This window comes from Callithrix jacchus, chromosome 10, assembly GCF_049354715.1.
Source record: "Callithrix jacchus isolate 240 chromosome 10, calJac240_pri, whole genome shotgun sequence".
In the NCBI taxonomy this organism is placed as follows: domain Eukaryota; kingdom Metazoa; phylum Chordata; class Mammalia; order Primates; family Cebidae; genus Callithrix; species Callithrix jacchus.
In genome coordinates this window covers 130,457,370-130,479,072 of record NC_133511.1, presented here as the reverse complement: position 1 = coordinate 130,479,072, position 21,703 = coordinate 130,457,370, and the positions used below count along the sequence as shown (strand labels likewise).

The following is a 21,703-nucleotide window of genomic DNA, read 5'->3' as shown; positions in this document are numbered from 1 at the left end:
GTGAGAGGGCTGAGGGGTGAGAGGGCTGAGGGGTGGGTGGGCTGAGGGTGAGAGGGCTGAGGGGTGAGAGGGCTGAGGGGTGGGTGGGCTGAGGGTTTGAGGGCTGAGGGGTGGGTGGGCTGAGGGTGAGAGGGCTGAGGGGTGAGAGGGCTGAGGGTGGGTGGGCTGAGGGTGAGAGAGCTGAGGGGTGGGAGGGCTGAGGGTGAGAGGGCTGAGGGGTGAGAAGGCTGAGGGTGGGTGGGCTGAGGGTGAGAGGGCTGACGGGTGAGAGGGCTGAGGGTGAGAGGGCTGAGGGTGAGAGGGCTGAGGGGTGAGGAGGCTGAAGGGTCAGAAGGCTGAGGGTGAGGGGGCTGAGGGTGAGGGGGCTGAGGGGTGAGGGGGCTGAGGGTGAGGGGGCTGAGGGTGAGAGGGCTGAAGGGTCAGAATGCTGGGGGTGAGAGGGCTGAGGGGTGAGGGGGCTGAGGGTGAGGGGGCTGAGGGGTGAGGGGGCTGAGGGGTGAGAGGGCTGAGGGTGAGGGGGCTGAGGGGTGAGAGGGATGAGGGGTGGGTGGGCTGAGGGTGAGGGGGCTGAGGGGTGAGAGGGCTGAGGGTGAGGGGGCTGAGGATGAGGGGGCTGAGGGTGAGAGGGCTGAAGGGTCCGAAGGCTGAGGGTGAGGGGGCTGAGGGTGAGGGGGCTGAGGGTGAGAGGACTGAGGACCTGGGCAGAACCAGCTGCTCCTTGTCCCCCAGCAGTGACTCCTGCTCTCGCCCGGCCTGGGTTTCCACACCCACTGGGGAGCTGGTGCAAGTGGCCAGCTCCGGTGTGTCGCTGGGGAGAAAACCAAGGGGTGCATGCGGGAACTGCCTTCCCCCTGAGCCGGGGGCACAGAAACTGTCACCATAGTCCTGGGGGCCGGGGGCCGCCCTGAACCCTGATGCCGGCGAGGGGACTGTGAGGTCGGCGTGGCTGCTTTGCTGTGATGGGTGCTGGAGCAGCGGGTCATGGGGAGGGCAGGACAGGAAAGAGCCCTCGGGGTGGGCATGGCTGCGCTCAGGGGGCTTTTCCCAAGTTCTGGCCCTGGGTGCTGTCCCACCCCCTCTGCACACTATGTGGCCTCTGCTGAGTCCAGCTGCTCTCCTGCCCACAGCCCACCCCGTGCCCCCACCACAACCTCTGCTCCCATCCCTGCACTTGGCCCTGGATTCCTGCCAAGACCAGCTCCGGGGACAGCTGGTCACTCCAGTCCTCACCAGTGCTCTGGTGGGCGTCCAGCTCCTACTCCCTCATTCTGGGTGGCCCCTGGCCCACTCCCTGGCCCCACATCGCCATGGCCACACCTGGGGCCACTGCCCTCACAGGCCTACCCCGAACTGGTTCAGCTTGGACGGAGTGGCCCCTAGGCAGCCAGATCCAGCGTCCCACAGGACGCCCACCAGGAACCAGCCCCTCAGGACCCTCCATGCAGCTTAGACTCCATGGGAGGCCAGGAGCCCCCCAGGGCAGGAAAGGGAGGGCCACGCCGTCTCCTCACCCCTCCTCGCAGCCCTCACACCTCCTGTCCCCGCCCACAGCAGCCCAGAGGGCCCCTGGGCCCCTGGATGCGACTTTGAAGTCTCCTGCTGGGTGTCCATGACACTGAGGTGCAGGGGATGACGGGGTGTGAGGGCCTCGCCTTGCAGACCCAGAAATGGCAGAGCAGGCAGGGCAGAGCCCAAGGCCACTCCATGCTGCACCCTGCCCTGGCACTCACCACACTCAGCATGTGGGTTCCAAACCCTTCCTGGTGGCTGTGCCCCTAGACCCATCCCTTCACCCACCCTTCCCCCAACCCCATCCCAGGGTCATTTGAGGCCCATCCCAACGAACCCAGATGGCCTGAAGTCTGCCCTGCAGTCAGGTCCTCTGAGCTGCCTCCCCAGCCCACAGGAGAATGGCGGCGGTCTGCAGGGAGGCTGGGCCAGGAGGTGGCTGTGGGAGGCCCTGGGACAAGGGGGCATTGGCTGGCATCGCAGCTGGGCACACTGGGGGCTCGTCTGCTGCAGATACTTGGTGCTAGAACACGTGTCAGGTGGGGAGCTCTTCGACTACCTGGTGAAGAAGGGGAGGCTGACCCCCAAGGAGGCCCGAAAGTTCTTCCGGCAGATCATCTCGGCACTGGACTTCTGCCACAGCCACTCGATATGGTGAGTCCTCGCCCCCCCTTGCCCCCGCTGCCCAGGGACCCACCCCAGCGTGCCACCCCAGATGCCCCATGGTCCGAAGGACTGCACCCCGCCATGTGCTATTCCAAGGCACCCCATCTGTCCCAGGTGCCCCCCCTAGGAGCTACCCCTCACGTGCACCATGCCCCCAAGGAGCTACCCACACGTGCACTGACCCCGCAGGAACTACCCATCATGGGCACCGTCCCCCTCAGGAGCTCCCCTTCATGTTTACCTTCCCCCCCCAGGAGCTACCCCTCAAGTGCACCCCCCCAGGAGCTACCCCTCAAGTGCACCCCCCAGGAGCTACCTCCCACGTGCACCATCCTCCCCCCAGGGGCTACCCCTCACGTGCACCATCCTCCCCCCACGGGCTACCCCTCACGTGCACCATCCTCCCCCCAGGGGCTACCCATCACGTGCACCGTCCTCCCCCCAGGGGCTACCCATCACGTGCACCGTCCTCCCCCCAGGAGCTACCTGTCAACTGCACCCCCCCAGGAGCTACCCCTCACATGCACCATCCTTCCCCCAGGGGCTACCCCTCACGTGCACCGTCCTCCCCCCAGGGGCTACCCCTCACGTGCACCATACTCCCCCCAGGGGCTACCCTTCACGTGTACCGTCCTCCCCCAGGGGCTACCCCTCAACGTGCACTGTCCTCCTCCCAGGGGCTACCCCTCAAGTGCACCGTCCTCCCGCCAGGGGCTACCCCTCACGTGCACCGTCCTCCCCCCAGGGGCTACCCCTCAACGTGCACCGTCCTCCTCCCAGGGGCTACCCCTCAAGTGCACCGTCCTCCCCCCAGGGGCTACCCCTCACATGCACCATCCTCCCCCCAGGGGCTACCCCTCACGTGCACGGTCCTCCCCCCAGGGGCTACCCCTCACGTGCACCGTCCTCCCCCCAGGGGCTACCCCTCACGTGCACCGTCCTCCCACCAGGAGCTACCTGTCAAGTGCACCATCCTTTCCCTAGGGGCTACCCCTCACGTGCACCCCCCCAGGAGCTATCCCCCACGTGCACCGTCCTCCCCAGGAGCTACCCGCCATGTGCACCATGCCACACCAGGTGTTCCCCTTCAGCTCTAGGAGCAGCAACCCCCAGCACCTCCCCTTCCCCTGGAGTGGGCAGTGTGTTGGGAAGGTTTCTGCTGGGTGCCCACCCAAGGGCTCTGGGAGCCCTTCCATGCGTCCCTACGTGCCTGGGGGCCCTAGGTTGCCCTTGGCCAGAGAAGATGTGCTAGGGAGCAGGACCAAAGGCAAGAGCCAAATGGACCTGGTGGGCGACTTCTGATTGGCTGCCTGTGACATCACCAGGCAGGGCTGCCATTGGCCTCTCCGTGTGATTGGCATTCGGAGAGGCAGTGGACGCTGGGCAGGGGTCTCCAGGGCCGGGAGGCGCTCAAGGCAGAGATTGGCCCTGTTCAGCCGCAATACCCTCCTCCCCAGCCACAGGGATCTGAAACCCGAAAACCTCCTGCTGGACGAGAAGAACAACATCCGGATCGCGGACTTCGGCATGGCGTCCCTGCAGGTTGGCGACAGCCTGTTGGAGACCAGCTGCGGGTGTGTGGCTCTCCTCCCTGCTGGCTCTGCATGGGCTGGGCTGGGGGAAGAGGAGGAGCCGGCGGGCGGAGAGGCCCCCAGCCTGCCTGAGCCTCCCGGCACCCCACTGGCTTGAATCTCCCAGTACCCCTGACAATGTGCTTGAATCTCCCAGTACCCCCGCCAGCCTGGTGGTGGTGGGGAGGTGGGACCCCTGGAAGGTCTGTACAGTGAGGATAGGGGTGCGTCCCGCCCACCTGGGAGTGAGGCTGGGACCCGCCTACAGGCCCCTCTCCTGGAGACCCCCGGCCCCTGCTCGGCCGAGTGGGCAGACAGCCTTGGGCAAAGCAGAGACCCAGTGCTCCGACCTTGGTCTACTCCCAGAAGCCCTCCTGGGGATTCAGGAAACATGGGGGCATCTGGTGCCAAAGCCCAGTGAGCCTACCTGAGGGCCCTGAGATGCCCCATTGCCCTGGGGGGAGGGACTGGCAGCGCCCGGAGCCCACCGCTGACCTCTGCCCTCACCCACAGGTCCCCCCACTACGCCTGCCCCGAGGTGATCCGGGTGAGTCACGCAGCTGTGTGCATCCCCGCGGGTCCCAGGGTGGCAGGGACCTGACCCCAGGGGGACCCCAGCCTGCCACACCTGCAGGCGCTGCTCAGCCACCTGTCCTGGGGCCCAACTTCCTCCCGGGACCTCTGTCCAGCCCCGCCAAGGCCCCCCTGCCCACCCTGCACCCCCCAACAGCCCGGGCACTGCTGTCCGCAGGGTGAGAAGTACGACGGCCGGAAGGCAGACGTGTGGAGCTGCGGAGTCATCCTTTTCGCCTTGCTGGTGGTGAGACCCTGGCCCCGCCATGGCCCCCTGCCTCTCCCTTCCCCCACCCCCCACCCACCGGGTCTCAGTGACCCCGCCCACCGCCCGCAGGGGGCCCTGCCCTTCGACGATGACAACCTGCGGCAGCTGCTGGAGAAGGTGAAGCGGGGAGTGTTCCACATGCCACACTTCATCCCGCCTGACTGCCAGAGCCTGCTGCGGGGCATGATTGAGGTGGACGCCGCGCGCCGCCTCACGGTGCGTGCCCGCCGCAGAGTGGGGTGGCCCCGGGCGTCGCAGGGGCGGGCGTGTGCCAAGATGTGTGGGCACCAGGGTGTATGGACGGGGGCCCAGGTGTGTGGATGTGTGCACAGGTGTGTGTTCAGGTGTGTGGAATATGCAGGTATGGGGGTGCACAGGTGTTTGTGTTCAAGTGTGTGTGGGTGCCCAGGTGTGGGGGTGCCCAGGTATGTGGGCATGTATGTGCTCAGGTGCTCAGTCGTGTGGGTGCCCAGGTTTGGGCTTATGTTCAGGTGTGGGGGTGCACAAATGTAGGCATATGCCCAGGTGTGGGGGTGCCCAGGTTCATGTGTTTGGGTGAGGACATAGGCGTGGGCATGTGCATGTGTGGGGAGGTGTGACCAAGTGCCTGTGAGCACTTTGACAGGTGTGGGTGTACACAGGCACGGGTGGGTGGGTGGGGGTACAGGTGTGGGGGTGCCCAGGTATGTGGGCATGTGCTCAGGTGTGTGGTCAGGTGCTCAGTCGTGTGGTTGCCCAGGTTTGGGCTTATGTTCAGGTGTGGGGGTGCCCAGGTGTGGAGTGTCCCAGGTTCATGTGTTTGGGTGAGGGCATAGGTGTGGGCATGTGCACATGTGGAGAGGTGTGACCAAGTGCCTGTGAGCACTCTGACAGGTGTGGGTGTGCACAGGCACGGGTGGGTGGGCGGGGGTGCAGGTGTGGGGGGCATGTGCACAGACAGGTGAGGCCTGGGCTGTAAGTTACACAGAAGCATTGGGCGCTTCCCCATCACATCCGTCTTCTCCACGTGCTCCTGGGAAAAGCCCCAAGCTGTGTGAACACTTCCCCCTAAGGGACCCTGGCAGCTGTGGGGCTGGCAAAAGCCAAAGGTAGCCCCCAGCTGCTGGTCCCAGCCTCCTCCAGGGCGGTCTGGTGTGGGGACCCCACACGTCCACTTGACAGGAGCAGGTCACCCTCTGGGCTGGCCTTTCCAGGGTAGTGTTGCTCTGTTCCCAAGAGGCCACCGCCCCACACCCCCGAGCTGTCTCTGAGTCAGGGTGGAGAGAAGGGGCCATGTGGCCGGCCGGCCCTCCCAGCCTCCTGCTCGCACCTGCACCCAGCCCCGCCCCTGCCACACAGGTGGGCTGGGTTCTCCTGGCTTCAGCTCCCTGCTCTCCTGCCTTGGTTCCTTCTTAGAGCCATGGAGGGGCCTGGCCCAGGCAGCACAGGCACCTGGGGCCACCCTGGCTCCAGCTTCCCTGCCTCCCCCTCCCTCTGCTCCCTGGGCCCCTGCCCCTACCTGGAGTTCCCCCACACCCCAACCCCCAACTTACCTCCTCCTCCACGTTTGCATTTTCTTCTCCACTTGGGAGAGGCTGGGGCAGGGGTGCTGGCCTTGAGCCTCTGGGAATGCAGCCCCCCTCTTCCTCCTCCCCGCCCTCCCTCTGCTCACTTGCCCTCACCCGCTCCTGCTCTCTGCACCCCCATCGCCTTCCCTCACCTCCTAATGTGGGCTCTCTCCAACCCTTGTCCATACTAACTCCCTGTTTCTCTTTCCTTGTAGCTAGAGCACATTCAGAAACACATATGGTATATGTAAGTAGCTTTTCCACCCACTAATCGCCTGCTTTGCCTGTCGCTGTGGCCTGGAGGCCCTGCTAGGAAAGGCGGGGGGAGGGCGCAGGCCCTGCCCCGCCTTGGCCCTCGGCCCTTGGTGGCCTGCGCTGGGTGCGGGGTGCGGGCAGGATGCAGGAGGCCTCCCCGGGCTGGGCACAGGGAGACTGGCAGGATGCAGGGCCCCAGGTGAGGGCGGGCCTCCCAGCCTCCCAGGCCCGGCCAGTGCTGACAGCCGGGCGGCCTGCCCTGTGTCCACAGAGGGGGCAAGAATGAGCCGGAGCCGGAGCAGCCCATTCCCCGAAAGGTCCAGATCCGCTCACTGCCCAGCCTGGAGGACATTGACCCCGACGTGCTGGACAGCATGCATTCTCTGGGCTGCTTCCGAGACCGAAACAAGCTGCTGCAGGACCTGCTGTCGGAGGAGTGCGTCCTGGGAGGCTCCGGGGGGCGGTGGGAGGGCCTGGGGGTGGGAGCCCCGTCATGGAGGAGCCAGTGGCCCCAGGTGCCAGTGTACCCCGCACCTCTTGCCCGCTGTAGGGAGAACCAGGAGAAGATGATTTACTTCCTCCTCCTAGACCGGAAAGAGAGGTACCCAAGCCAGGAGGATGAGGACCTGCCACCCCGGAATGAGATAGGTACGGTCTGGGGGTGGCCTCGGCCGGGCCGGCACTGCCCCACCAGGTCCAGGGGCTGCGTGGCCTGACGCTTTTCTGTGCACAGACCCTCCCCGGAAGCGTGTGGACTCCCCAATGCTGAACAGGCACGGCAAGCGGCGGCCAGAACGCAAGTCCATGGAGGTGCTCAGTGTGACAGACGGCGGCTCCCCGGTGCCTGCGCGGCGTGCCATTGAGATGGCCCAGCACGGCCAGAGGTGTGTGTGCCCCGAGGCTGCTGGCCTCCCTCCCTGGGTCCTGGCTGCGTGGGACCGCTGCCTGCCTCGTCCCTGCCCATGGCCCTGGGGTCTTGGCTGAGACCATTGCGTGGGGCTGCATGGGCTGGGCTGAGCTGGGCTGGGCTGGGCTGGGCTGGACTGAGCTGGAGCTGAGCTGGGCTGGGCTGGGCTGGGCTGGGCTGGGCTGGACTGGACTGGACTGGACTGAGCTGGAGCTGAGCTGGAGCTGAGCTGAGCTGGGCTGGGCTGGGCTGGGCTGGACTGGGCTGGAGCTGAGCTGGGCTGGACTGAGCTGGAGCTGAGCTGAGCTGGGCTGGGCTGGGCTGGGCTGGGCTGGGCTGGGCTGGGCTGGGCTGAGCTGGGCTGAGCTGGGCTGGACTGGGCTGGGCTGGGCTGGGCTGGGCTGAGCTGGGCTGAGCTGGGCTAAGCTGGGCTGGACTGGGCTGGAGCTGAGCTGGGCTGGGCTGGGCTGGGCTGAGCTGGAGCTGAGCTGAGCTGGGCTAAGCTGGGCTGGACTGGGCTGGAGCTGAGCTGGGCTGGGCTGGGCTGGGCTGGACTGGGCTGGAGCTGAGCTGAGCTGGGCTGGGCTGGGCTGGACTGGGCTAGACTGGGCTGGGCTGAGCTGGGCTGGGGTGGGCTGGTCTGGGCTGCGCTGGGCTGGACTGGACTGGGCTGGGCTGGGCTGGGCTGGGCTGGGCTAGACTGGGTTGAACTGGGTTGGATTGGAGCTGAGCTAGGCTGAGCTGGGCTGGGCTGGGCTGGCCTGGCCTGGCCTGGGCTGGACTGAGTTGGGCTGGGCTAGACTGGGCGGGGCTGGACTGGTCTAGACTAGACTAGGCTGAGCTAGGTTGGACTGGGCTAGAATGGACTCAGCTGGTCCAAGCTGGGCTGTGTTGAACTAGACGATCGAGCAGGGCTGAGCTGAACTGAGCTGGGCTGAGCTGGGCAGGGCAGGGCTGGGCTGGGCTGACCCAAGCTTGGCCAGGCTGAGCTGTGATGTGGTCGCGTCATGCTTCGAAGCCATCAGCCCAGCTAGCCCATCCCCTTGGCCCCAGCAATTCTGGGCCTGTCTCTGGGTGGTGTGTGTGGCCAGGGACATCACAGAACTCGGCAGTGAGGAGCAGGTGTGGGCTGCCCTGACGAGACCCGTAGCCAGAGGAAGGGCACCCAGGCCCAGTGGTGCCTCTGCTGGGTGGGGGTAGAGCCAGGCTGCCCGTACAAGGCCCTCAGCAAATCATTGGAGCTGGTGCAGCCTCTCAGGGATGAGCCCAAGCATCCCTTGCCAGGTGGGGGCTTCCAGCATGTGGGGACCACAGTAGGAGGTCTGGGAGTCCAGGCAGTCTCCGGTCCACCCCGTGCTCTGGCCCTCAGCACCCCAGGACCCCTTTTTGTACTGAGGATTTGGGTGCCGGGACAAGCTAGGCCTGCTTCTTGGGAACTTGGGGGAACAGGAACTGTAAGGTAACTTGGCAGCCGTCAGGCTAAACTAGTTCCAGCCCCAGCCCTGGCCATTGTACTGGTGGTACCAGTTCCGCCGGCTCCCAGGCCACGGCCCTCTGGGAGTCCCAGGCCCTCCCCAGGGTTTCAGGCTGGCCCAGCCTCCAACCTCGGGTCCCAGCCCCCTGGAACCTCCTTCCCAGGGTACAGTCAGTCACGGACTTGGCCCCAATGCAGGGGTCAGCCAGGAGCCTCCAGTCCACACTCCACGGCTCTGACCTTCAGTGGCTGCATGTCACGGGTGCACCTCTACCCCCAGCCCTGCGTCTGCCTCCTGCCTGCATGGCACCTCCACCAGGCTCCCTTGATGCCACAGGGCAGGCCCCGACACCCCACTGCCTGGCCTCCGGTCAGTGGTGTGGGAGGCTGCCCTCCATCTCTGCTGTAGCTCCCAGGCCTGGCTGCCTGGGGTAGGCATGGGATGGGCCGAGGCGTGGACCACTGCGGGGCCTCCAGAAGCCACTAGTCCTGGCATGTCCCAGCCAGACTCCGCTCCTGGCGCGGCCATCTGTGCAGTCCTCAGAGATCCAGCCACTTGGTGCTGGGCCACACGGGCCCACTGACTAGGGACTCAGGGGTCCTGGGGGCTGGGGTGGGGCCGCCCAGGCCACCCTGCCCAACAGTCACACGGTGCAGGGCGTGCTGTCCAGCCCGGCCTCCTCTCTCACCGTCTCTGTGCACCGGCCTGGGCTCAGGGGGCTATGCCCGGGCCTCAGAGCCGCATGGAGTTCTCGCCTGGTGCAGCCCAGGCCCTGGCCGACTGTGCCCACGTGTGGCCACCAGTAACTGTGCTTTCTCACTTTGTTCCTGCTGTAGTAAAGCTATGTTCAGTAAAAGCCTGGATATCGCTGAGGCCCATCCCCAATTCAGCAAAGAAGACAGGTATACACCCTGACCACCCGTCCCTGCACCCCCCAGCCCGACTCGCTGTCCTGCCTCAGTCCGGGCAGGCAAATGGGCGGGTCTGGTGGCGGGCTGGGCTGCAGGGCCCCTGGGGCAGTGGAGCTGGCCAGCACGCCAGGGAAGGGCCCTCAGGCTGCACAGAGGCCAAGGAGGAGGGGTAGGACTGCTGAGGCCAGGCCGGCGCCCACGCACCGTGGCTCCCGGGGCCTGGTCTAGAGTCCTGCATGACCGAAGGCTGTGCCATGCTTCTTGCCAGCCTCCGCTACGTCCAGCGCGCCACTGTGGCCTTGCTGTCCCTGGGGCCGGCCAGAGGTGAAGTGGAGCAGCAGTCCTGTGCTGGCCTGCAGGAGCTGAGGAGGGTGGGAGGCTCCACAGAGGGGCCTCTGCCTGGGGCCAGTCTTCTGAGCCTGGGCAGGTGGCACCGAATCCCAGGGCTGCTGCCTGCTGGGCTGGCTGCCGGTCCAGCCTCTTCTGAGTATCAGCCCCGCACCTGCCTGTGACCCCTGCCCATGTGCCCCCACCCTGCCTGCCCTGGCTGCCCTTGGGGCTGGTGCCGTCTCTCCTGTCCCTGCCCCAGCAATGTTCAGTTTTCAATGCTCAGTGTTCCCAGTGGCTGCCTGGCCGGACAGGACAGGGGCTCGGCCCCTCCACCTGGGGCCTCTGGCGCCTCTTCTGTCTTCCTCGTGGGCTCTGGGCAGCCACAGTTACAGGGTCTCGCCAGTGGCTGCTGCCCCCATGAGGGCCATCCACAGCTCCCAGCCCAGCCCCTAATGGCTCTGGGTCCAGCCCCAGCCCTGGGTGCCACCTGGCCCAGGCAGGCTGCGTTGGGCATGGGGTCCCTGTTGCCTCCCTGCCCCTTGGCTGCGTCTGGTGGGGAAGCTGGAGGGCCATTGCCATGGGGCCCAGCCCCCAGGGGTCCGGGAGCCAAGTGTGTCGCTGGTGTGGGCTCAGGGCGCTGGCCCCTGCCGTGCTCCGCACAGTCCAGAGCCTGGGCCACATTATGGTCCAGTAAGGCCTCTCGTGGCCGGCTGGCAGTGGGTATGCCCGGTGGTAAGCGCAGGGTGGTCTTTAACTCTTCTATCCTTTTCGGTGGCTGTCTTGGTCTCTTTCTGCATTTCCCTCCTCCAAGGATGGCGAGTGCCCCGGCGCGTGGGCACCAGCTTAGTCTGTCTGATGACAAAGCTGCCCTGGTCCCTGCACAAGGTTGGGGGTGGAGGGCTGGGTGGGGACACCGGTGTCTTCAGGCCAGCACACGGGGCCAGGGTCTCCCTCCTGCGGTGTGCAGGTGTCTGGCTGAGTAGGTAGTGGTGGGACAAGGCCTCACTGGCCCCACCGACAGCCACCCCAGCCTGGCTCTGCCCAGGCCCTCCAGCCTCTGGGCAAGGAGAGGGCCGGCTGCTGACCCAGGCACCTCATGGGCAGCTGTGGACGTGAGGTCAGGCTGCAGACCCTGTGACAGCTCAGCCATGGGGGCTTGGCAGCTGGGGCATGGGAGGCTGGAGCCAGCATGAGGCCTGGAGTGGAAGGGGCCAGATACAGCTCCCAGGAAGCCCCCATCTGTCTCCTCGTCCCTCTGTCCACCCAGATTGTCCTTTGCTGTGGCCGCTGGGTGCCGCACGCTGTGCTGTGCCTGGGTGGCTGGCATGGGGTGGCCCCCACATGTGGGCTCTGATGGGGGCCCCAGTGGGGCTGGGCACAGCCAGGCACCCTGGGTCCTCCGGGAACTGGCAGGGCACGCAGCAGGCCCTTGGGGGTCTTGACCCGGGCTCCAGGCCTCCTGGAGGGTTTTCCTGGGGGGAGCAGAGCCCAGCACCTGCTGTTCCACTACACCTGGCTGAGCCACGGCCCTGTACCTTGTGACCCCCAGGTCTCGGTCCATCAGCGGTGCCTCCTCAGGCCTTTCCACCAGCCCACTCAGCAGCCCCCGGGTGAGTGACCCCCCCCAGCTCAGATGCAGAGGTCCCGACCCTCCCAGTCAGCGTGTGCCGGGGTGGGGGCAGGCCTCCGCGGACCCTGGGAAGCAGCCCCAGGCACGCAGGCAGGCGGTGCGGCCCCCACGCCCAAGCTCCCACGCGGCTGCTGCTTTTGCTGCTCTAACTGCATGTTCTTTTGTTTTGTTTGTTTTCTCGTGTGTCACTTGTTTTCCTCTGTGGCGACCCCTCCCGCTCGTGCCTGCCTGCCTCCCCGCCCTCCCGCTTCTTTCTGGTCCTCCTGTGCGACGTGCATGCTGGGGACTGCACTGCACATGCTCGTGGCTGCCCCCACCCTGCCCACTCCCTGCACCTCCCTGTAGCCTATTAGGAAGCTTGTCCTGCCCCCCCCGCCCCCTGAGCTGCCCTTCGTGGCCCACCCCCTGGCCACCTCCAAGGAGCCCGAAGCTTGTGGGAACGCCTCGAGGCCTGGACACGTCCTCCCTCCGCGGGTTGCCCCGCGGCCCGACCCCAAGACCCAGACCTTGCCGTGCAAGGCCAAGCTGACCGACAGGCCTCTGCAGGGCACCAAGTCCAACCCCTTCCCGGCCAGCACCCCAGCTCGGCCTCCCGCCGCCAGCCTCGGTCCCCAGCTGGCACCACCCCTGGGCCCACCTGCCCTGCGGGTGCCTCCCCGACCCCCACCCACTGGGACTGAACCAAACACCAAATCTGTCCCCACCATACAGGTGACCCCTCACCCCTCACCAAGGGGCAGTCCCCTCCCCACCCCCAAGGGGACACCTGTCCACACGCCAAAGGAGAGCCCGGCTGGCACGCCCAACCCCACGCCACCGTCCAGCCCCAGCGTCGGAGGGGTGCCATGGAGGGCACGGCTCAATTCCATCAAGAACAGCTTCCTGGGCTCACCCCGCTTCCATCGCCGGAAACTGCAAGGTGAATGTCTGCCCGGAGGTGGCAGAGTGAAGTCGGGAGAGCGCAGAGACTGCTCTTGAGGGCCCACCCAGCGGTGCCAGACCAGTCTGAAGGGCCTGCAGCTGCATGGGAGGTCTAGGCCTGCCCACTGCCCATGGCTCACTGTCGCAAAAGTGCTGGGCAGCAGCTCATGTCCTGCCTGCCACCCAAGCTGGCATCCCTTCCTGGACATTCTGTGCTCCCAAGTCCACTCACTTCATGTCCTGGGCCAGGCACACAGCAAGGCGAGCTGGCCATCGAGTGGGCGCTGCCAGTCAGGAGGCTCCGTGTGGGGGGCACCAAGGGCCAGTTAGTGCTGCTGGAGAAGGCACAGCCAACTTCAGCACCAGAGGCTGGGACAGCTCCCCACAGCCCAGGGGCGCTTCCGCCAGTGGGGCTTCTAAGGTAGCTGGGAGCTGGGGTGGACCCGTGGCCCTTGGGGATGTCCCAGTGTGTGGTGGACTCCTGATGACCCTGACCTTGGCTCAAGGTAGCCAGGGCAGGGGAAGGATGAGGCAGTCACACGGCCTTCTCTTCTGTTCATCCCATGTATACAGTTCCGACGCCGGAGGAGATGTCCAACCTGACTCCAGAGTCATCCCCAGAGTAAGTGGCTCCTGCTTGGAGGTCGCTTGGCACGTGGCACTGCGCTGAGGGAGGAGCATGGAACCCTTCCCCTGTGGCTGACGGGGACTCCTTCTCTACCTGGCTCCACCTCCCACTGTAGGCAGGGCCCGAGTCTGAACTTTGAATGCCATCCAGGGAAGGAGCCCCCAGCCCTGATGAGAAGCTTCAGCCCTTGGGGGAGCCTGGGGTTGGCTGGAGGCGAGTGGGGGGTACACTGGGCGGAGTCTTCCCCAGGGCCTGAGCTTGCCGGGAAGAGACTCGGGGTGGGTCAGGTCTCAAGGAGAAAGCAGCCTGTGCTGAGAAGGAAGAGGCAGGCCGGGGCAGGGGGCCAGGCCTGGTGGGAACATGCGTGCAGGGGCCGAGCAGGGCAGGCAGGCTGAGGCCCCGCCCGGCCGTCTTCCTGAGTCATAAGAGGTGCCACTGCACAGAGCCCTGGCAGTCGCTGTGACCAGTGTCTGGGCAGAGATGTCCCCAGAGACCCCTTCCAGCCCCCAGGCCCTCTCCCTGCCCTCCACAACGGCCTTAGTCACTGGGCAGTGTCTCGGTGACCGGGTACGTGGTGGCGTACACAAGTGAGCCTGCAGTGTGACCCCACACAAGGCAGCTGCAGAGTGGTGGCCGGGCCAGAGCTGCTGGGACCTCCTGCAGGTGACCCCAGGAAATGGAGGTGTGGCCAGCCGTGGACTCAGTAAGAGAACCCTCATCCTGCTGCTGGCTTTAAACCAGGGGCCCCTGTGCAAACTGCTCAGTGGAAGCCCCAGGAGCGCTGTATCTGGGCCTTTCTGGGCCGAGCAGGTGGCTCTTCCAGCTGGGCACCCAGGTCAGAGGCATGCAGGCAGCGTGGTAAGCCCAGAGGTACAGAGCTTGGCAGACTTCAGAACGCTCTGCCCAGGCCGTGGCGTCGTTTCTGCCACTACCAAAAACTTCCAGTACAGACTCATAATTACCTTCCTCAGTAAAGGTGGAAAATGCACCCCAGTAGCTTGACGACACTGGAATTACCTGGGCTTCTCCCCTACCCCATCGAGACCACCCAGAGGGCCTGACCGCTCCCCGGGGTCCAGCACAGATGCTTCCCACAGCCTTACCAAAGGGACAGATGCCTCCCTCATCTGAGGGCCCGGCACAGCCACCTCCCACAGTCCTCTCCCAAAGGTCCCAGCACAGCCACCTCCCACAGTCCCCTCCCAAAGGTCCCAACACAGCCGCCTCCCACAGTCCACTCCCAAAGGTCCCAGCACAGCCACCTCCCACAGTCCACTCCCAAAGGTCCCAGCACAGCCGCCTCCCACAGCCGCACCTAATGGTCCAGCACAGACTCCTCCCACAGCCCTCCTTGCCCAGGACTGGCTTGCTGGAGACCTGAGACAACCCTCAGTCCCAGCTGCCTCCAGCTCCAGAGGAACAGAACAAGGCGCTGTGTGCGCATGGGAGGTGACCGTCTTCAGGAAGGGGTGGTTGTCTGGGACAGGCAGGGCCGCAGGCAGGACACCTTCAGATTCCTTGAATCTGAAGCCCCGGGTGGAAGTCCAGGCAGTTTCCAGATTGCAGCCTTGAGGGGGGATCTTTCTCCAGGAAGCCTGAACCTGGTGGATGCGGCCCGCCCTGTGAGGAAGGGTCCCCGCCAGTGTCACAGGTGACTGATTTAAGTTCATCTCATCTAAAAATGGCTTTGCAGCAACACCCAGACTCTCGTCCCGCCAGGCTGTGCACTGTCTGCCATGTGGGCATGGGAGTCACGGCACAGGCCCCACCCGCTTCTGCAGTCCAGCCTCCCCGGGCCTCTGGCATCTTTCACATGTGGGACTATTTTTTACAAATGCCACACCCCCAGGCCTCAAAGCAGAGAGTCACGTGTACCATCTGTCCCGTCTCTTCCGTAGCAGAACACGGAAGAACCCCCCGGTCTCTGTTTCTAGAACTGCCTGGCTGCCCCGTGCACTTCCTGGTTCCAGGCTCTGGTTCCAGACTTCCTGGTTCCAGGCTCTGGCACAGGGCTGGGGTAAGCCAGAGCTGGCCCTTGGAGTTTCAAACCCAGAACAGCCAGCGGCCGAGGCCGGCGGGACACTGAGGTGGCATTGAGAGGCTAAGCGATGGCCGAGCCAGCCCCCGTGTTCGGCTGGCAGGACTCCCGGGCCTCACAGGGACGGCTGCAGTGGTTGAGGAGTAGACAGCTCCAGAAACCGGCAAGGGAAGCTGTGTAGCCAGGATGCCGGGAGAGGGCGCCCTGAGCCCAGCCCCTGCCTCTGCCTCTCCCTGCAGCCCTGGTCCCATGTCCCGGCAGCAGTGGCAGGGGAACCATCAGGGAGAGCCTTCCCAGACAGCGGCTGCCCAGCACGCTCTGCCTGACTTGAGGGGGTGGGGGGCGGAGCAGAGGGCCTCTGCACGTTGGGGTGGGCCTGCTGGCAAGATGGGAGCAATCTTCTGTGGCTTCAGAAGCGGCCCCCGCTCCTGTTGGAAGTCAGTTGCAGGTCCCGCCTGCTTCTGGGGGTGGGGGGCACATGTGACTTCAGGAGCCCTGCTCAAGCCACCTCCCACAGGCGCCTTGTCAGGAGGGCTTGTCTGTGGAGGGACAGCCCCAACCTTGGGAGCGGGTGGCAGGCTGGCAAGGTGGGCCAGGGTACGGAGCAGTGCGGTGGGCTTGGGAGGTGGGTGGTGCCAGCCATTCTCACTGGGCCCTGCGTCCAGCAGAGGAAGTGATGTGGGTCAGGCCCACCAATCATGAGGTTGGCAGCATTGCTCCAGCCTGAGGTGGGGACCCCCCACTGTGGTGGCACCAGGAAACCGCGGTCTGTGTGGCTGTGGCGAGCCCAAAACTGCCCTTCCCCAGCCAGCCCTGGAGGTCTGGAAGTAATCTCTACAGGGTGGGGACCGGCCACATGGCCACATGCCGTAAACACAGGAGGGTGGCCCCAGGGGTGCTGAAGCTGCCCTGCCCGGTGGGAGGGGGCACAGACCCTGGCATCTGTGCTGTACCTATCCTGCCACTGCCTGTGTATAGCTCCCTGGTTTCCCCAGCTCCAGGCTGGACACCTCAGCCAGGATGCCACTGGGCACCTGAGGAGGGCTTAGCCAGAAACATAAAAGCAAGGCTGGGGGCAGGGGGCACCCTACTCCCTTCTCCCTTCTCCCCTTCTTCCCAGTGGGGTCTCTAGTGAGTGGGCTGCCCAGGCACAGCTCTGGGGAGCCCAGAGGCACCAGTTAGGGCCGTGGAACCTGGTTAGGGTTATGGGTTAGGGCCACGGTGAAGGTCAGGGCATTTGGGCTAGTGTTAGGGCCAGGATAGGGGTCAGAGTCAGGGCCACGGGTTCTGCCTAGCGCTGTGGAGAGCCGTTTCTATCTCGTGGGAACAGGAATTCCACTGTTCCAACCCCAGGTTTGAGGGAGGCAGTGGTGTGGACCGCACCACGCCTCCATCCTCACAGCCTGTCTCCCACTGCCCAGGCTGGCCAAGAAGTCCTGGTTTGGGAACTTCATCAGCCTGGAGAAGGAGGAGCAGGTCTTCGTGGTCATCAAAGACAAACCTCTGAGCTCCATCAAGGCTGACATCGTGCACGCCTTCCTGTCGGTGAGGCCACAAGCGCCAGGGCCGGCGGGCAGCCCCCCCAACCCCACGCCGCCCAGCTCCCCCCTGAGAACGGGCAGACCCCCAACCCCATGCCACCCTGCTCCCCCCGAGAACGTGCAGCCCCCCAACCCCACGTCGCCCAGCTCCCCATTGAGAACGCCAGCCCCCCAACCCCACATCACCCAGCTCCCCCCACCCGAGAACGGCAATCCCTCCAACCCCACGCCACCCTGCTCCCCCCGAGAACGTGCAGCCCCCCAACCCCACGTCGCCCAGCTCCCCCCACCCGAGAACGGCAATCCCTCCAACCCCACGTCACCCTGCTCCCCCCGAGAACGTGCAGCCCCCCAACCCCACGCCACCCAGCTCCCCCCCGAGAACGTGCAGCCCCCCAAACCCCATGCTGCCCAGCTCCCCCCCGAGAACGGGCAGTCCCCCAACCCCACACCGCCCAGCCCCCCCCGAGAATGGGCAGTCCCCCCAACCCCACACCGCCCAGCTCCCCATTGAGAATGCCAGCCCCCTAACCCCACGTCACCCAGCTCCTCCCCCGAGAACGTGCAGCCCCCCAACCCCATGCTGCCCAGCTCCCCCCTGAGAACGTGCAGCCCCCCAACCCCACACCACCCAGCTCCCCCCCGAGAACGTGCAGCCCCCCCAACCCCATGCTGCCCAGCTCCCCCCCGAGAACGGGCAGTCCCCCCAACCCCACACCGCCCAGCTCCCCTTTGAGAACGCCAGCCCCCCAACCCCATGTCACCCAGCTCCCCCCCAAGAACGTGCAGCCCCCCAACCCCATGCCGCCCAGCTCCCCCCTGAGAACGTGCAGCCCCCCAACCCCACGCCACCCAGCTCCCCCCCGAGAACGTGCAGCCCCCCAACCCCACGCCACCCAGCTCCCCATTGAGAACGCCAGCCCCCCAACCCCACATCACCCAGCTCCCCCCACCCGAGAACGGCAATCCCTCCAACCCCACGCCACCCAGCTCCCCCCTGAGAACGGGCAGTCCCCCCAACCCCACATCACCCAGCTCCCAGAGAATCCAGAAGCCTATCTGTCCTGACCCAGAACACGTCCACACACACAGAACGGACATCATTCACCTGTGGGCCTGCCCAGCTGCCTTCACTGGACAGGTGTTCTCTCCTGCCCACCCTCTCGAGGGAGGAGGGGTCCCTGCCCATTTGGGGCACTTGGCCTGCAGAGGGAGGCAGGGCCTTGCTAACTGGTCCTGAGAAGCCCTAGGTGTGTGCCAGGCAGGCCTGGGCACCTGGCACATGGGGCAGGAGGCAGGTTCCAGCAGGATGGGCCTCAGAGAGCGACACCTCCATGAGAGTCAGGAAGAAGCCATTGTGAGGCTGTGACCCCAGGGACCCCGTGGAGCTCTGCGTGCCCTCAGTGGACACCCCCAGGCCTCGGGTATCTCAGTTTCCCTGGCCTCGCCCTGCCCTTGGAGGCTGGATGGCTCTCCACAAGGGTGGCCTCACTCAGGGGCTTGGGTGGGCTTAGTCTGACTTTGCTGGGCGTCAGGTTAGAGGAACAGAAGGACCCAGTCTCAAATAGAGAAGTGTTATTGCCAGGACTTGAGCGCCCGGTCCCACCAGGAGGCCCCTTCCCTGCCAGCCCTGTCCACTCTGTGCTGTGCCCAGGCGTCACAGGGGCTGCCCCCGCCTGCTGCCCCCACTGCACCCAGGCTGACCTCCCACCAGGCATCACAGGGGCCGCCCCCGCCTGCTGCCCCCACTGTACCCATCCTGACCTCCCACCAGGCATCACAGGGGCCACCCCCGCCTGCTGCCCCCACTGTACCCATCCTGACCTCCCACCAGGCATCACAGGGGCCACCCCCGCCTGCTGCCCCCACTGTACCCAGCCTAACCCCCTGGGGCTGCTGTCCTGTCCCGTTTTCACCGCCACCAGGTGCCCTTTCTGGCCCCCGGATCTTGGCAAGATGAGGCTGTGGCTCACTGCAGCAGCCTCTCTAGCAGGGAGGGGCCGGCCTCCACCTCACTGGCCACTCTGGACACTCAGGCCACCATTGCTCTGGCTGTAGCTGAGGTTCCCTTAGCACCATAGGGATAGCTCAGAGCTCCTACGGGCTGGGAAAGCCTAGTGCCAGGCAGGGCAGGGCCAGGCACTTGGACCTTGGCTTCAGGGGCCCTCAGTGTCCCCGTCCCTGTGTCCACATCCCCGCGGGGGCCTCCTCCCCGCACCATGTCCCTTCATGCTGCCCCTAGTTGCCACGGCCAACCTCAGACTCGGCGGTGGCCCTGGCCCTTCCCCTTGCCGGCCCCAGTGAGGTGGTTGTGTCCAGGCCAGACCCCGTGCACTGGGTGGCCCCGAGTTCTGCTTCCTAGAGCTGCCGCCTGGTAATGGCAGATCCCACACAGCAGGACCCAGGTGCCAAGCGCCCTGGGTCCCACAAGCAGCAGGCAACTGGCTGAAGAAGGTGCCGGGTCCCAGGAAGCCTCAGCAGGAGGGCACAGTCCCAGCCCCAACCCCACGCCCTGCTACTCAGTGCAGCTCCCAGACTCCCCACCTTCCCGTCGGCTCCCACCCTGGACCCCAACCTCGGGCTGTAGGGGTCACCTCCGCCTCTAAGGCTCCTCTGTAAGGTCCTGGCCATCCTGTGCTGTGGCTGCCTGAGAAAAGCCCAAAACGGGGGCTCAGTCAGCCGTGCTGACAAGACCAAAGCTTCAGTGGGTGGGGGCTGGAAACGCCCCTCCCTGCTCCGGTGGAGTCCACCTGCCCCGTGCCCCTCACAGATAGGGAAGCAGAGGTGCCTGGGTGCTCAGTTTGTGCACAGTAGGGCCAGCTCTGCCCAGAGCAGCTCCCCAGGAGGGCGGTGGGGGGACCCACCAGGCCCGCCATGTTCATGCTACGCCCTCCACAGATCCCCAGCCTCAGCCACAGTGTCATCTCCCAGACGAGCTTCCGGGCCGAGTACAAGGCCACAGGGGGGCCAGCTGTGTTCCAGAAGCCAGTCAAGTTCCAGGTGGATATCACCTACACGGAGGGCGGGGAGGCACAGAAGGAGAACGGCATCTACTCCGTCACCTTCACCCTGCTTTCAGGTGAGCCAGCTACCCTGGGGCGGCCCAGGGCCCAGACCTGTACAGGAATAACTCCCCGTCTCCCCCAGGCCCCAGTCGCCGCTTCAAGAGGGTGGTGGAGACCATCCAGACCCAGCTGCTGAGCACACATGACCCACCCTCAGCCCAGCACTTGTCAGGTGAGGCGGGCTCAGCTCCGGCCACCCTGCGGCCTGCAAATGGGGCGTGGCTAGCTGGTACTGTGCGGTCGGGAGGCGTGAGGACCTGGACGCAGCCTCCTGGCCCCTCTGACGGCTGCACCCACTTCCCTGCCCTAAGCTGTGGCTGCATCCCTCAGGGATCAGGGCCCCTCCCCAGCCCAGCGGGACCACCGCCTTGCCTCTGCACGCCAGGGACATAGGGCCCAGCCGCACCACACTGAAAGGTGCCTCTTGTCCACCGTAGAACCCCCCCCACCAGCGCCAGGACTAAGCTGGGGTGCTGGGCTTAAGGGCCAGAAGGTGGCCACCAGCTACGAGAGTAGCCTCTGACGCTGGCAGGTAAGGCGCTGGCCTGTGCTGGGGCGGGAGGGGCTGCGGGCAGGTCATCGGCAGGGCCTTCCATGCCCACCCGCAGGTCTCAGCCCTGGACAGGCCAGGTGTTCCCCAGGCAGCCCATCTGCTAGGGAGCCAGACAGGGCAGCCCACCAGGTCCTGAGAGAACAGTGACAAGACCCTGCCCTCAGGGCTCCTGCCATGGCCGTGACTTCTCATCTTCCCACATTTCCTGACAGCCTGGGGCCCTGCCTTCAGCAGGGCAGAGGGGCCTGATCCCAGCCAGAGCGGGGGCTCCACCACAGCCTCACGGGCATACGCAGGGGAGGGTTGCCCCATCCTGGAGCCTCCAGGGGCCAGAGCTGGAGGGTCGGTGCCACCCAGCATCCAGCAGGAAGGGCTCCCCTCACTCCCCTGGGCCCATGTGTGACGAGACAGGGCGGAATGCCGAGCATGTGCATGGGCCTGATCTGTAAGCAAGGGTGTGCAGGCATGGGGCACTGGTGTCACATAGGGGGAGCACCCTGCTGGGCCCTGGGGGCCTGTCCTGGCCTGCGTCTCCACAGCTCTGTGGCGTGCTAGGATCATGTGTTTCTGTGTGGGGTCCTGGAGGCCAGAGCGGGCCGCACCATCCTCATTCCATCCTCATTCCATTGCCTGTGGAAGCCCCCCCGCCCCGAGTGTGCTTCACCCCGCTGGGGGCTGGGGGCTGAGGTCCCCAACAGCCCTTGCTCTAACCCAAGCCCCAGTGGGTGGAGCAGTAGCCCCTTCTGCTGACCTTGGGAGCCATGTTGGCACAGTGGGCAAGGAGGAGCAGGGTTCCAGGTGCCCGGGCCTGCAGTGTACGTGGTACTGCCCTATAGTGGAGGCCGTGCAGCAGCCTCTGGCTCTCTGAGCCTTGAAAGCCTCCATCTTAGGAAGGGAAACTGAGGCCAGGGAACAACAGGGCAGCCACCAAGGCTGGAGACGGACAGGGGGTGTCCGGGAGGGTGAAGAGACGGCCCCTGGGGTGCTGTCCACAGTGTCCTTGCACCTGAACAGCCAGTTGGGCACCTCAGCCTGCTCCTGCATGGGCTGTGGGCAGAGCTCCTCTAGCCTGGCCCTGCAAGGTGTGGTCCTGCCCATCAGCACATACCACTCCCCGCAAACCAACTCTCAGCCCCTCCTCATGCCTGCCCTGAACCCTGACTTCAGCAGGGCCTACTGCAGAGGCTCTTGGGCCCCATCTCTCTCCCTTTGGACTCCGGGAGCCTACCCCGTCCCCACGATCTGTGCCCAGCCCTACCCGTCACCCCCCCAACACACAGTGGACACTGTTGTCCAGGGAGCTCAGCTGCAAGGA

General features: G+C 65.7%; 1 protein-coding gene across 25 annotated transcripts in view; it reads left to right on the top strand.

The window, feature by feature from the left end:
• The window catches only part of BRSK2 (BR serine/threonine kinase 2), a 69,725-nt gene that overhangs the window by 44,014 nt on the left and 4,008 nt on the right, over nt 1–21,703 (top strand). For 7 of the 25 annotated variants that reach the window (XR_004730828.3, XR_013523622.1, XR_013523621.1 and 4 more), the window contains 16 exons: nt 2,023–2,163; nt 3,633–3,749; nt 4,260–4,293; nt 4,498–4,566; nt 4,657–4,803; nt 6,350–6,381; nt 6,661–6,825; nt 6,940–7,037; nt 7,123–7,273; nt 11,562–11,622; nt 12,354–12,561; nt 13,137–13,185; nt 16,651–16,774; nt 19,669–19,849; nt 19,918–20,007; nt 20,273–20,367. Coding sequence is in view for 16 of the 25 variants with exons in the window: in XM_078341789.1 (XP_078197915.1) it covers nt 2,023–2,163; nt 3,633–3,749; nt 4,260–4,293; nt 4,498–4,566; nt 4,657–4,803; nt 6,350–6,381; nt 6,661–6,825; nt 6,940–7,037; nt 7,123–7,273; nt 11,562–11,622; nt 12,354–12,561; nt 13,137–13,185; nt 16,651–16,774; nt 19,669–19,849; nt 19,918–20,007; nt 20,273–20,358 (1,753 nt within the window). In the remaining 9 variants the exon portion in view is untranslated. Of the gene's footprint in view, nt 1–2,022; nt 2,164–3,632; nt 3,750–4,259; nt 4,294–4,497; nt 4,567–4,656; nt 4,804–6,349; nt 6,382–6,660; nt 6,826–6,939; nt 7,038–7,122; nt 7,274–9,607; nt 9,674–11,561; nt 11,623–12,353; nt 12,562–13,136; nt 13,186–16,650; nt 16,775–19,668; nt 19,850–19,917; nt 20,008–20,272; nt 20,368–21,703 lie in introns of all 25 variants that reach the window. The other 18 variants (XM_035263817.3, XM_035263816.3, XM_035263810.3 and 15 more) reach the window with 3 other exon arrangements.